Source organism: Dreissena polymorpha, chromosome 10, assembly GCF_020536995.1.
Source record: "Dreissena polymorpha isolate Duluth1 chromosome 10, UMN_Dpol_1.0, whole genome shotgun sequence".
In the NCBI taxonomy this organism is placed as follows: domain Eukaryota; kingdom Metazoa; phylum Mollusca; class Bivalvia; order Myida; family Dreissenidae; genus Dreissena; species Dreissena polymorpha.
The window spans coordinates 5,264,882-5,280,545 of record NC_068364.1 but is presented as its reverse complement, the minus strand read 5'-3'; the positions used below and the strand labels follow the sequence as shown (position 1 = coordinate 5,280,545).

Genomic DNA, 15,664 nt, shown 5'->3' with positions numbered 1-15,664 from the left:
GCAAACAAAGAATGTCTGTTTCAAATAGCTATTATAGCAAAACGTATAAACACATATTTTCTGTAATAAACGCCATATGCTTTGGCGATTGATCGCTATTTTAGACCAGATTTTTTTTTTGCTTGCAAACAGATCACGAAGAGTTCAAGGATATGAAAGGTATTTGCAACATCTTTTATCCAAATTAAGAACCATTAAAGAACATAACTGTTTGAATCAGAAGTTTTTTCCCCTTTTATGAGCTTAAGAATGGGCGAGAGAATTCAATCCATATACACAAAAACATACAAATACGAAAACATGACGTCAATGAGTGCGCAAAAAAGAAATGTCGTTAATATAATAAACAGAAAATGAGTTCAAAACCGTATGCAACTATATAATATTATATAAGTGCATGATGTTTCTCTACACAAATCTACTCACAATCAAAATTATGCAGTTTACAGCACAAATGAAACATTTTCATAAATATCTTGAAAAGTTATTGGTCCTATAGAATGACTATTTGTTCAATTCATTAAACCTAAACATTTTCGTCACTTTCGGGGTCATCTTCAAAGATCATAAACTGGCATCCGTTTATAATCGACAGTCTCTGAAGCCCGTCATCAAGAATCTGCGCTGTGTATCTCCTATGTATAGGCTCACCTTCAATTTGAATCGAATCAATCAACATTGCAACAGCGTATTAAACGTCATTTTCACGATCGTGGTAGCAGACCATTGCCCCACTGTCGCCCTCTTGCGCGAAAGGCGCCTCTCTACGGCGGTCACGAATAATGATTCGAAGGCCATTTCCGGCGGTTGCATCATGCTCGACGAGTATTCCGTGGCCAGGCTGAGACATTGCGCCCCATAAGTGCACGATCGATCCACGCAAGGCTCGCAAATCTCCAGATTTTCTTAGTTTTGCGTACATTCTGACATTAAGATCTGTCCTGAACTTGGGGTCGCAAAGATGAACACATGCCTCATCGACATCCACTGGCAATATGTCTATTTCTGCATTTTGGTGTATGTTTCCAATGTTACCTATTGGCATTGCATTAGAGTCCACAACTAAAACAGGAAGCTGTGCTAATTGAACCACGTGACGAGAAACAAGAGCGACGGTATTTGCACTCATGGAACCAACACTCTGCGCCGAATCCCTGCTTTGATCTCTTAGAGATACACTTGGCAATGCAACCTTCCTTACAAAGCCGCCGAGCGTTCCAAGTGATTGGAAAACAGAATCTCCAGACTCATACAGAGATAATTGCTTTGTTTTGCAATAGACGAACGTAAAGTTTATGACATCATTGACATGTAACGCGTTGCGAATTATGTCAGTAGTGACATGTTTCGTTTTAGATTGATCAATATAAATTTCCAGCATCCCACGCTTTTTTACGCACAAAACAACTCCGGGTGCAGTGGCTACAATTTCTATAGCCTTGACAAAACATGCAAAATAAAAATAATTATACTAGTTGATAATGTTTCAAATTATTGCTTTATATTAAGCCGGAAAATGCGAAACAAAGATAAAAATATATAATTATATTCTTGAACAAAATACACAATCACTTAAATTAAACAACGACAATTGTTTTATAACATACTTAAACGTTTAAAACAGTTACAAAAAATTCCGAACATGACATACACACGTACCTTGTCAATGTTTTGCGGGTAAGTGAAGTCGGGTAACATATCGGGATATTCGTTCACAGGGAGGCAAATACTTTTGAAAGTTGACATTATTAACTCAAAAATGTTATCAAATTTGGCCTCATCGTTACCTGAAATACAAACTTAACATAAGTTATAGCAAACATATGTCATACAATGTATTAACCAGTATACAATAAATCAGGACGTTATGTTACAATACATTTGAACACACAATTCAATTATTAGAAAAGTAAACGTTGTATATAAATAAATAAACAAGTAAGCATACTTGAAATTCCGTGTGGTGGCTTTAGCATTTGTAAATTTTCATAGACGATATTTAGTATATCAAATGCACAACGTGTTAAAAGCATGTCTGCATCCTTTATGATCTTTCCCGGCTGTGTAAAGCTTGAAAAACGAAACTTCAAGTTCTCTGACTGGCCCACTAGTAAAACACCTACCCTTTGGTTGTTAAGTTCGTTCAATACCTCACATACAGATTGAATCATTGTACTATTCACAACGATCAAAACCAATGACTTTTCGTTTTTTATTGTTTCAGCTACAGTGTTGGCTGTCATTGTTTGAATTGTCTTCTGAAAACTTTTTTCAAAATGATGTTGAAACTCTTTCGTTGTGAACACGTGAATGCAATTCATAGAATGAACAAATCCAAAATCGTCATATAGAAACGAGGATGCGTTTGGAAAATCCTGCTCACAAATTGTAAGTATTCCTTTGATCGTCTCTAAACTGTATTGGAATTTTTTAAATATATCTATTTCAGTTTTCAAGCTGACAAATTCGTGTGTATTTGTAGTTTTGGCTTATTCTGCAAATACAAAAAGCTTTTATAAAAAGATAAAAGATAATGAAAACGATGAAAAGTTAAAACCATTGAACAAAAACACGGTAATTCAATAAATAGGGTGTTCCAATAATTGTCGTCAGGTGATAATGACAAATTGACGAGATAAACCATAGGCTATCATTGTTAGATCTTATCTATATATTATAAACGCATTCGTATAAAATTAAAATGAATCATACTTGGGCATTTCAGATCAAACATTAAGCAATGCATGATTTTACAAAACGTCTAATATAAATGTCTGCTACCGTCGCCTTCATATATCAATTATATAATACCATGAACATGTAATGCACATTAAATATATCTCTAGTTTAAAACTATAAATTTACATTTAAAACAAACATGTAAATGTAAACGATAAGTCACATTCAAAATTAAACAAATGTGATTGAAACAAAGATTGAGATTTAATGTCGCTCAAGTTTAAGATTTTTTTATTGCCGTTCCCATGATCTTAAGTCATCCAAAGAGCGCGAAGATAACGTTAAACTTGTCTTTGATGCAGCTTTGCTACATTCTGATCATTCGCTGTTGAAAAGATAAGGCATTGTACGATCATGGGTTCTTTCAAAAGTAATGATTTTCATACTTTGTAAAAAAATTAATTTCCGTGATGTTATTCTACATGATAATAGGTTCAGCGACATTTACATGTTGCCACTTCTCTTTTCAATGACTATACAAAGTAAACTATCCGTGAAAATCTTTACAAAACCAAATATTTATCTAAGATATTAAACACAATTTAAAATTTCCGTCATAAAATGTCCGTGACCAAAATTCTCAACTTCCTAACAAAAACAATAGCTTAAAAAAGAAAGACTATGCGTGAACGTTATTTAATGATGTCATCATCGCCATATTGTTTTATTTAACAACGTTGCACACGTTGCGGATATCGACAAATTAAAGTTGAACTTCTGAGATTATATATTATATTCCAAACATGTACTTACGTAGTTCTTTTTTACTTTGTGTTATGGATCGATTGAGGGCGTTGATTTGCCTTCTTTTCTTTATCAAAAAGCCAATTGTATGTACTAGTTTGCGTACTATGCCAGCTAAACCACCTTATTCGATAATGTGCCGGAAAAAGAGAAACATGCAAAAATTAGCGTAGTTAATTATAAGCAAAACTAATGTTTGCCTTCAAGGTGGCTGTTCTTTGAATTCATACTTCATGTGCTTATTTGTATTTTGTTTTGCTTAGTGCATGATTTTCAGTTATCATATATTTTTGAAAATCTGTCTTTGTGTATTGCTTTTCCCCCGTTGTGTCTCAGCTTGAAGTCTGTGTAGTATTTCATATATTATGCTTGTGTTGCCTTTTGCATGGTGTTGCTTGTTGTTGATTTTTTCTGTATAATACATGTTTTGTCCTGCTTGCAAACAAAGAGACTGTGCCGTATGACATCAAAGATATATATAGACATAACACTTACCAGATCTCATATGCCGTAGTCTCTCTGTATGTAATCAATTGCTAGTCATATGTAGATACTTATATTTAAACTTTAAATTGCCTAGAGCTATGTGCTGTTATTAGTGCTGCAAATCATGACTGCGGCCAATCTGCTACATGTACCAAATCTTTGTGTGTTTCTTACTGAAGATTCTTAAACAGTCCTTTTAATTGTTTTACCTTTTTTTTCATTCCTTAGCTAATCTAGATAGTACTCTTTTAAACATCATTTATATATAAACGGATAGGCATTTTTTATGTTTTATTTAAATAACATGCTAACTCTTGATGTTTTATTTTTTAGTTGCAATTAAGAAGTCGTTTAACTTAATACTATGCCTCCATTACAATTGTTTAACTATCATGTTACTTACATTCTTAACATTGTAGCTGATTTACACTTGTTTTATTATATACCCTAGTTGTACAATAGTCGGTTCAAAATCTCACATGAGCTTATGTTTGTATATGTTGCTGTCTTGCCGACTTTAAATAAAACTTATCTTTGTCGACATAAGTTTAGTTTATTATTAGTATAATAGTCTCATCCAATATTTACAATTTTCACAATTTTGCATATATAAAACATTAAGATAAAGAATTGGCCATTCATCAAATGAATTATAAGAGACTAATTCTGTGTATCAATATACTTGATATGACAATCAATATACATGTTAAAAGCTAAATCTATATTGCCACCACCAATCTTACCCATTGTAATACAAATTTGATGCCGTATCTTATTCAACATTGTGAATTGTGACATTATTGCACAAACAACTAACCAACTAGAAAGAACATTTAACCATCATGGCATACCATGATAAGATGATTAGTGGTGATAATATATACTTCTAACCTATTATAAATTTAGAATCAGTTATCAGAATGAAGAAAATTGCTCTGTATCAAATTGAAGGGAAGTAACTCTTCAAACCATATCGTAAAAATATCTACTTTTTAAGCCATGAAGAGTCACCTTTCCTTCATTAACATTCAAAGGCGCTAAGAAGCAAGTTTAGCTTCTGTTCTGTTCTGAATCTGGTCGTTTAAGTCTACATGCATATAAAACATCAATTAAGTGCTTAAAATAAAATATTTGTTAATAATGTGATGTTTATGTGTTCATCAATAAACATAGAATTATTTATTTGAAATTCAATTACTTGGCAGGGCTTTTTACTTCCTTAAGCAATGGCCTTCTAATAGTTCCTTTCCCAAGAGAAAGACTTTCTTTAAAAAGAAGAAATCGTCCCCAAATTTCAAGCTTACTTTCAGAATTATTTTCCCTTTTCTCATGTTTTTTTTCGATATTATTTCCCCAAAGATGGAAGGTCAGGCACTTTCCACAAATAAAGAATTAAGCCCTGCTTGGTTTTTTTCTTACTAAATTATCATCCATTACAATGATAATACACACTTCACTTTGACGAGAAACATTTACAGTTAGTCAGAGATTGTACAATTGTTGCGTGTCATTGAATAGAGAAATTGTTTAACGTATGAAGGGCATTTCAGTTCAAATTTGAAAAATCTTTGCTCACATAAAGTGTCAATTAATTGTTAAAGTCTATAAAAATATAAATGTTAAAGGCTTTGCATCTTACCAAATATCGACTATTTTTTTTCCGTTATAGGAAACCCGGCAAATTCCTGAAAAAGACATTGTGTCTGGGGATAGATAAACATATGTGTAATTGAAATATAATAAAATGTATACATGTACACATTATAAGAATAAGAGACATACAATGAACAATGAAGCGTTTCATTGCATGTTGCAAACAATATTCAATGTTATTGGTCTTGTTATATGCATGAATTAGTTTTATATCATCCTACGCGACCACTGTGGTTTTTGTCCATAGCCACAAGTTGTGTCAAAGGAAATCTTTTTGCATTATTATACAAATTTGTCTCAATACAATGCATAGAAACATTAAGCGCGAAAAATACATTTGAACTCCCAAATGGCACTGTCTCCCGCTACCATAATGTCACCTTTGCGCGAAGGCTAAACTATCACAAGGACAACCCAAATTGAACGAAATGTAAAAAGTACCATAGAGATTCTGATTATAATCACACAGAGCCTACATTTTGCAATCACTATCTAGCAAGAAGAATCTGCAATTCCATATTTTTTAATATTTCCAAATCTACGGAGTTTTGTTTCATGCGAACCGTTCTAACCAGAAGCATGATTTATTTTTTAATAAAACCACAATTTCTGATAAAAACGCAGCCATTATCTTAAGCTTTCAATCGTGGTTGTTCCTCAAGAATGTATACAATAAACACTATTGCTTTCCAATGCAATTAAGGATACTTTTTAAATAACTTGTTGAACAGGTGATCAAAAACTAACGTTAACGTCTCCATTTTACAATTATACTATGTAACGACGCACATAGGTCAAATCATATGGGTTGAAGGTGGTTATCATATGCTTCTATTAGAGTACGACACGCATTTATAGCGTTAATTGTTATTAACATCCAATAAAAAGTTTGTTTATATACATGCTATTAATATGAATCGCACAATATGTTTCTAATTAAATCGCCTTATTTTTACAGAATTAAGTCAATGCGCTGCTGTAACGTCCTATTGCCAAGCTTTCTTGTTAACATGTCACATCTTAATACTGATTAGGCTGATTCTGTTTGACCGTTTTGTCAACTTGATTGTACTTTTGTACTGTGAATTATAAATTAAGTACTGTTTCCGCAAAGAAATTCGTTTACGGTGAAATTGCTTTGTTTCAGCTTTAAACAAACACTTCCGAACTCAAATTAGATAGGCCAGCTTTAGATGCACAAAAGTTGCAACGCTTTTTGAAGAGAACAAAAGACTTAATCTGCCATGCCCAGTATTCTGCCGAATTGTATTACTAGATTAGGTTATTCGTCATTTGTTCGGTATAATACAACATATATAGAGGATATTTGTCGGATTCGGTGGATTATCGATTTTAATTCACGAGTGATCATAGAAAATATTTTTTTTCTATGATCACGAGTGAATTAAAATAGATATTCCACCAAATCCAACAAATTTTCTTTTTATTTTATGCTTTTTTTCACAGTTTATATACATTGTTAACGATTTTTACTAAAGAATTTCGCTGGGATAATGACGTCATTTTGTCGAAAAAAAATGACGTCATTTCACAGTAAACAGTGAAAATTATCGATACTTTTCACTGATAATTTTGACTGTTTGAAACAGTGAAATTATGAGTTTTAATTCACTGATATTTCTTTATAAACCATCGAAAAGCAAAAAATAAATTGACTTTATTGACGATGAATGTGCGTTTTGGTAAACCTTAAAATCACATAGACAATGTTGTCTCGATTTGACAAAATATACTATCACCATCAATGAACTAACTGTTTATAGATCTAACATGTTATTTTCGCGAAAAGCTTAAAAAACAAACTAACAACAAAAAAATTGAACGAATTTGATAGTGAGGCGTCTAAGGTTGTCAACGCTTATCCAATTCTTTGTATAAACAAGATTTAAATAAATAAAGTGATTTACGAAGAAGTCCGTATCTAACACGACTTGTTAATATGGATTAAAAATAAAGCTTCATCGTACACTTAAAGCGGGTATATACGATTTTTTATATGTGTTTAATTGTAATACATGTATATTGATAAAATATGTTACAATAACACAAAATAGGCAAGAAAAATTATACATTAAAGCCGAATTTCATAAAATGCAGCAAAGACAAATAAGCGCCCCCGAGCCGATAGTGACGTACATATTTTCCTACAATAACCGAAGCATTCGTCTTTGCATTATAAACCGTTAAACTACGAGGGGTGTTCCAGAAGTTCGTGGATTTTCGCTATATTAGTTTGCTGGTAAAAGTCAATGAAATTTATATATTATACAAACCAATTATCACGGACTTTATATATAAGCTAAAAAAGCATGAATTCCATAAAGCGCGTTTGAAACGCGTTGCCATAGAGACCTCAGTAACGACATGCGGCGCACGCGTGTATTTTATTGTAAGTATGAGCGTTACGCGAATTTAAATTTGGTTTAAATGTCGTTGATAAACAGAATTTACGCCAAATTTGACGTTACAGCGCATAAGTCCTCCTTCTTACAGCCCAGATTTGGCCCCTATGGACTTCCGCGTCTTCCCGGAAGTTAAATCACAGTTGTGCGGTATTCGCTTTGCAAGTAAACAGGAACTTACAGTTGCGGCAAAGCGAATCGTGTCGTCTTTTGACGCTGACTGGTATAGAGACACTTTTGACAAGTGGATTTCCCGACACATAAAAGTGCATTCGCGTTGGAGGTGATTATGTGGAAAAGATTTGACAGTTGTTAACTGCATAACGTCATTGACGTTGAACAGAAACGTTACACATGCGTCGGTGTGCGCATTGTGCACATGTTTAAATCTCTGATATTTATTGTTTTATGTGTTTCCATGATATTTGGAGAGTAGATTTGGAAAGGACGAAATATTCTTAACATGCTATTTGTTTGTCCATTTATGTTACCAAATGAAAGATATAGCGAAATTCAACAAACTTCTGGAACACCCCTCGTAAGTTTAGATGCACATCGTACATGTATGGTATACATGCTGGCGAATTCGGCTGTACAGCCGTTTTCAATTTCAGAATTAAATATCTGGCTTATTTCGCATTTTTCGACACATGTTCTTCTTAACTTTTATTTTAATTTATATTGAAATATATATATATAATAAGTTTTTTTTACACGGTTTATATAAATTCATAAATATTTGACAAAATCGTATATACCCGCTTTAAATTTATCTGCAAATACTCACATATCAAGCCGATATTGAAAAGTAGCGAAAGTTTACTCTTCTGATTTTAGCAATATTAAGTATGTTCGAATTGCCTAGACATATTTCCTTTGAAGTCTGTTGATAATGATAGGCTGACACTTTAAATCAATTGGCTAGAAACTTTTAAGATAAAGATTGATAAATAAGTTACTTTTCATTTTGCAGCATAATGAAATACATTTATCACATCCAGAAGAGGCTGATTCAACGTATTGTTAACCCTAAAAAAGTAGTCATCCCCAGCGTAGGCCTCGGTTTACATTACCGTTTTCGGGTAGATAACACGTTTAATCTAACTCATGGGACGTGATATTAATATTGTACTGCAGTTGTTGTTAAAATGACTATTTTATTCTGTTTAGACTTTCATTCAGTAAATAATATGTATGTATCATATTGAAAATATCGATCATGAATACATTTGTTAACAGCCGTTGTAGCCAATATTTGTCTTGTATTTTAAATTACTTCTATACATCCAGTGTTTAATCATCGATGTTTCTTACATTTAGTTTCCATACAATAAATAACTTAGCCATGTGTTCTTTTTAGTTTCACTTTTTGAATCTGTATCCAAGTCTGTTACAAGGGCTATTTTAAACTGGGTTTTGAATTGTGTCTTTAAAGGTTTAGTCAAAGGATATGTTGGGTCGTCTTGTGAGTTTTGTACACAATTTCTGTAGTCACAACCAGGGTGGATGCCTCTGCCACGTGCAGAAGGTATGACGTAAATCAGAAGTATGATCACTGCTGTCAACAGAACGGCAACATAGGCAATCATGCGTGGCTTCACATGCAGTGTAGCGTTGCCGACTCTGTACTGGGTTGGGAAGCGTATAGCCTGCATTCAGTCATTTGGTACCCAATCATTGACTGTGAACTGAGTTGGCGAGTACGATTTAGGGATTGAATATGAATGTGATTTGTGCATTTTAATAAAAGGCACTTATGTATTTGCCGTTTTTATTGATATGAAACTTTTGGACATACATTACGACGAGGAAGTTTTGATTTGACGTGTCGATGATTTTTTCAGGTGCCATGTTTTCGGTGTTCATGTAAACAACGTTCTCGTCTAAATATTCCGGGGAGGGGGTAACACTTCACTAAGTCCTACAAATATGCAAACTTACTATCTGTGTATATTTCAAATAGTCATGTAGTTCATCTTTTATTACACACAGAAAATGCATTACTACACGAATATATGTATGTTCTAATGTTATATCGTCGTAGTGTAGAGGTATGTAATACACATGTATGTAGTCAAATGAGTTAATAAAACACGAGTGTGAGGTTATATATATAATAACATTCTAATGAAGCATAACTCTACAACTGCTAACAATTGTGTTACTCAAAACAATACATACATGAGAGTGATGAGACTGAATGTTCGGGCTGTCTGCATCTATGTAATGACTAACACTTGGGTTAATTAGCTATAGCCAATATCTTTGTATCTGAATCAAGGAACGCTGACCTACTGCAATAAGACAAAGACGTTGAAGTAATATTTAGTTGCAATGATCCAACTCCCAGCTTCTGATCCTCCGGCTCTCTGGGTCGTATGTACTCTACCTATCTATCTATCTATCTATCTATCTATCTATCTCTGTTTACTACCAACCGCTCTTTCGAGTATTATAGGCAGGGAAAGGGTGCGCGTCAGGAACATTAGTGACAGTGAAAAGCAAAAGGGACCCAACAAAGGAGATTGTTGGGTAGTGTTCCTAAAAGCTTGAAATCTCCAGAAGAATGGAGAGAAAATCAATTGGTTAAAAGAGTTGGGTCAAAGTGACAGATAAAAGTGAGGGTTCAAAAACATAACATAAGAGACTAGTACCGCACATTTACCACTGCCCTCTTAAACTTCGCAAGATCCGGTAGGGTAGCGATATCAGCTGAGAGCTTGTCCCATAGTGTGATGCCGTGTTGGAAAAGGAGTGATAGTGGTAGAGTGATCCTGTCTGTACCTTTTGTAGATACAGTGAGTTCATGTGTCTAGTGAAGCGATTTGGTGCTTGTATATACTGTGGGAGAGGTATGGCAACAATGTTGTGATAGACTTTGTAGAACATGATGGGTTTGCTGTTTGATGGGTCACGATTGAAACCGATAGAACGACACAGAGACCTATAGTTTTGTCCCCCATTAATTGCTGCGCTGGTACCTCAATTTGGTCGTTTCAGCTTGTGTTTTCGTGTTTGAAAAGCGCAAAAACGGCAGAACAACAGAAGTGCGCTCCGACGTTCACGGTCATTTAGAAATTAATCGTTTTTTTCGTGTTGGTACATTCTTAGGGAATCATTATATTTTGTCAAAACGTAAGGACGACACATCATTGTCCTAATTGTCGTGTCAATGCGCTATATTTGCACATCTTTCTGGTGCCTTATCGTTTTGGTGCCCAACGTGAATGGGAATGCCATTCTGCGCGCGACAGAGCCGTACACAGTTCGATCAATAAACATAGATCTTTTAACTGTTCATTGAAATATATTAAAGTGATATAAATGGTTGGTGTATCGAATGGCAAGGCTACACATTTGCATACCTATTTGCAGACTGACGTAAGTTTATGTAGTAGCTCTAGTCTCTTATCATAATGACACAGATGAGGTAAATGATAATTTAGCAATAAAACTTTGAACACAATTTAAAAAAAGCTTTCTTACAGCAAGACTGGGGCCCTCTGACTACTAGTTATCTGATTAATTTATACTACTGGAATTTGCATCCGTACCTTATGTTACTCATTTCAGAATAAATTGAATCGTTGTTCAGTTGATCTTTTAAAATATTGATAGATGTTTGGATCAATTAATATACAATCAATGCCTCCTGCTCAATATGATACATGAGAGCGTGTCGTGTCACATTTGAACGTTATCTTTTGTTATGTAAAACAATATTGTCCAATAGGGAATGGTCAGTTTTGACTTGGGCATTTATAGAACACCAATATAGGATAGGTTGAATTAGGGTTATCAATGGCACTTTCTGCTTCATGTGGGCTATATATAACGACGCAAGTACAAAGAACAGAGACATATTTACTACGGAGAAGATGATATTCGCAATAGTTGTCATATTTCTGCTAGGACTGTGCAGGGCGCAAACGTGCGAAAAGAAGGTGGAGCGCCTTCAAATTCAGGTCAACGAGCTCAGTGAGCAGGTTAGTCGCCAGATGGCGCTAATAGAGACGATGCAGACCAGTATGGAGAGCCACGTGCACGGTCGCTCTGTAGAGAAACGTAAGTGTGCATGTGTCATTTATTACAAGAGTACACTATTACATGGTGTTGAATAATTTAACTATAGATTTCGTTGTTTGTTGAAAGCTCAAGAGCAAAACATGTTTGTGGTTGATTTTTACCATTTCACTTTAAGTTTGAAGGCAGCTGTTTGCAGGGGACCTAAACGATGTTAAATTTTTCTATCAGTACTTAGGTTTATGTTAACCATGTATCAGTACATTTGACAATATGCTGCCTTATTTGAAAACTCTTTGTTTAAAAAAACCTGGATATCTAGATTTCAATCCTCGCATCCTTTCCCACTGGAATTTCGAATTGGATTTAACTGTTAAAATTAAGTTAGTATAATACCCAGTACAAACCATAGCTCAATTCCCCCATGTATCGTCTAATAATTACAGATACGGTGTCAAACAAGACAAAAAAATGTAATTTCAATAAATCAATTCGCATATTGCGCTTTATTGTATTGTTTTTGACAAGCATTCAAAGTGAATTTCAGGTGCGGGGACAGCCAGCGTGGCCTTCATGGCAAACCTGGATCATACAGTGGAGGTACTTCACGTCAACCAGCGCATCGAGTTCAACAACGTGATGTTAAATACCGGAGGAGGATACTCCAGCAGTGGCCTGTTCATTGCACCCGTTAGCGGCACATACCTGTTCGCGTTTTCAATTCACATGAATCGGTATCAACAGATATTTACACAACTGATGATCAATGGGAACCCTGTGAATTCAGCCATCACCGAATCTTTCAGCAATTATGGTGACACCCAGGGTACCGCCGTGTCAATTGCGTATGTGAATGCAGGATGGCATGTTTGGGTGGAGATGTTTCATGACCAACAGACGAGGATTGAGGGAAGTTACGGAGGAAGTTCTTTCTGTGGCACGCTCTTAGCGTAACAGCCAAGCAACGAGACTACCATTATGCATTCATTTCTCTCCTTACTTTGGTAACATATATTGGAAAGATTCTATTAAACAATACAAAATAAGAACGATCAGTGTTGTCGTTTAAGTACTTGTAGCTCTATGTTGCAGTGTCCTTAAAACAGCAAGCTGTACCAAAACACAAAAGAGCCTAATGGCTCTATGATGCTTATATTATACATATTAAATTTCTTTAAAAACTAAGTGCTCACAATTTTCACTACTGCTACATAAAAACTATGCTATGTTGTTTTGTTTTCTGTACAGCAAAGCAGTTTGATTTATGTACTCAGTCAAAATATCATTAGAAAAATATGTCTGGAGCAAGTGTCATGAAGGATATTCAATCAAAGCAATGAAGGCACTGAAGACACTGAAGCTATTCGCTTTTGCATAATCTTAGACGCAACTCAGTTTTCAAAATTATGTTATAGCTTTTTATATCGCAAGTTTGAAATGAACACAACCGATTCAAATTTATAAAGAGTGTGTCTTAAAGCACAGGTTGAGATGTGTGTGCACTGTTTATCTTCATATTTATGTTATATAGATAATATCCTCATATTTATGTAATAGAGATAACATAGACAAAAAATAGCAACAATATGTCTATTTTTTCCTAATTGGTTGCTGCAATGGCAACCATCTTTAGAATTTTGGTTGCCTTGCTAAAAAATAACAAGCTTATAATCATGTACATGTTGTGTTATGTGTATCTTATACTTTATCTATTTTCTTTAAATTATTGAGCAACAATTTTGCCCACATGACCAACTTTTAATGCAGCATTAAGCCCCGTTTTCCCTGAAAGCAGCCAATATGTACAGATTTCAATGATAAACTGGCCAATGTCGTCGCACAAGCTGTTATAAACACTAGACTGGCCAATATCGTCGCACAAGCTCTTAAACCTATTGTTTACATACAGACTGTCTGCTGTGCACAGTGTACCAGTGAAGTATTAACAGGCAGTGGTTATAGTTCCTAACGTAATTAACAGCAGACTGACTTGCAGTTATCGTTCCTAGCGTAGCTTAAGCAGACTTACTTGCAAAACTGCCTCTCTAAATAAGTTGTAAGATAACGCTCACAACTGTTCAAAGATTGATTTTTTGATGAATAAGCAATGAATGGGTGTATTCAATAATATATTTTATCGCATAATACCAGACAATGTGCATGTTGCATTGAATAAAAATACATGACAATATTAACGTAACAGTTTGATTAATAGTCATCGGAAGTAAAAATATGTAAAACAAACAATTATTATTCAACAGTAGAGGAGAAATATTAGGGCTGCTCTTCCAAGCAATGTCTGACATTGTTCAATAAAACCGCTCACATTTAGCAGTTTGTTTTCACTTTGAGATAATCAAAGCGCTGAAGGCACTGAAGTTGTTCGCTATTGCATAATCTTAGACGCAAGTCAGTTTTCAAAATTATGTTATAGCTTTTTATATTGCAAGTTTGAAATGAACACAACCAATTCAAATTTATAAAGAGTGTATCTTAAAGCACAGGACGAGATGTGTATGTACTGTTATCCTCATATTTATGTTATAGAGATACATGTAACTTAGACAAAATAACAACAATATGTCTCTTTTTTCGCAATTGGTTGCTGCACTGGCAACCATCTTTAGAATTTTGGTTGCCTTGCTAAAGAATAGCACTAACCAAGGATTCAGGTTAACCGAGGATTCAGGTTAACTGAGGGTTCAGGTTTACCTGAGAGTTCGGGTAGGGGGTTAAGTATATAAACCTGAAATTATATTGAAGAGTTTTTTTTTGGAAAGGATGATTTTTGTTGTTTTTGGAGCTTTTGGAATGTATCTAAACTTAACAAATTGCTGACGTGGTGTATATATTTTAAATGCCTAATGTCTGGCTTCTGATGGAAATGCTGAAATAGAATGTGTGTATATAATGTAAATAAACTGTAGTGGTAGAAACAAATGACTTATGTAATTTCTACTAGCTCGGCTAGTGTACAAGTTACATGGAAATTTGTCCAATTGGACTGGTGGCAGCATTCGTAAATAAGACCACAGGTTCTTGACTAAATTAAAATTTAGTTTAGATAATTTGTGTAAAGTTTAACTTTGATTGCTACCGTCGAATTCTAAATTTTGCGACAAAACTAACTTAATGTGTAAAAGCGCCAAATATTTCAGGTCGTCATGTAGTTCTTTTTTTTTCCACCAAGCAAACATACATTCCAACGCTTTTTCTATTTATTCAATACCTAATGCATTACTGTACGAATTTCAACCTACTGGAGTACGGTATGTTAAAAAAAACGTTTATGTAATATTCTGGTTTCTTATATAAGGATTCACAAATGTATCAATCCTATCGTTCGCTGTAGCATACAACTAGCGTTCCTTAGGACATGTGTATGTAATTGAACGGAAAACATAATGCAAACTCCTCCCTGAATGTGCATGCAGGAGACCAGGTGTGGGTGGAGTTCTTTCATGACCTACAGTCGAGGATTGAGGGAAAATACGGAGGAAGTTTTTTCTGTGTCACGCTCTTAGCGTAACAGCCAGCAATGAGACTAGCAATATACCTTTGTTTCTCTCCTTACTTTGCTAACAAGTGCATACTAT

At 34.5% G+C, this 15,664-nt stretch overlaps 2 protein-coding genes across 2 annotated transcripts; one reads left to right on the top strand and one right to left on the bottom strand.

Moving 5' to 3' along the window:
* Positions 1 to 417: 417 nt before the first annotated feature.
* Positions 418 to 2,124, bottom strand: LOC127847885 (uncharacterized). The gene is made up of 3 exons (XM_052380105.1): positions 1,949 to 2,124; positions 1,660 to 1,787; positions 418 to 1,438 (listed from the first exon to the last, which is right to left on the bottom strand). The coding sequence occupies exons 1-3, from the start codon at positions 2,031 to 2,033 to the stop codon at positions 692 to 694; spliced, it is 960 nt and encodes a 319-aa protein (XP_052236065.1). The 5' UTR covers positions 2,034 to 2,124; the 3' UTR covers positions 418 to 691.
* Positions 2,125 to 11,873: 9,749 nt separating this feature from the next.
* LOC127848911 (collagen alpha-2(VIII) chain-like) lies at positions 11,874 to 13,117 on the top strand. The gene is made up of 2 exons (XM_052381603.1): positions 11,874 to 12,110; positions 12,616 to 13,117. Exons 1-2 carry the CDS (start codon positions 11,924 to 11,926, stop codon positions 13,020 to 13,022), a joined length of 594 nt encoding a protein of 197 aa, XP_052237563.1. The 5' UTR covers positions 11,874 to 11,923; the 3' UTR covers positions 13,023 to 13,117.
* The last annotated feature ends 2,547 nt before the right edge of the window (positions 13,118 to 15,664 follow it).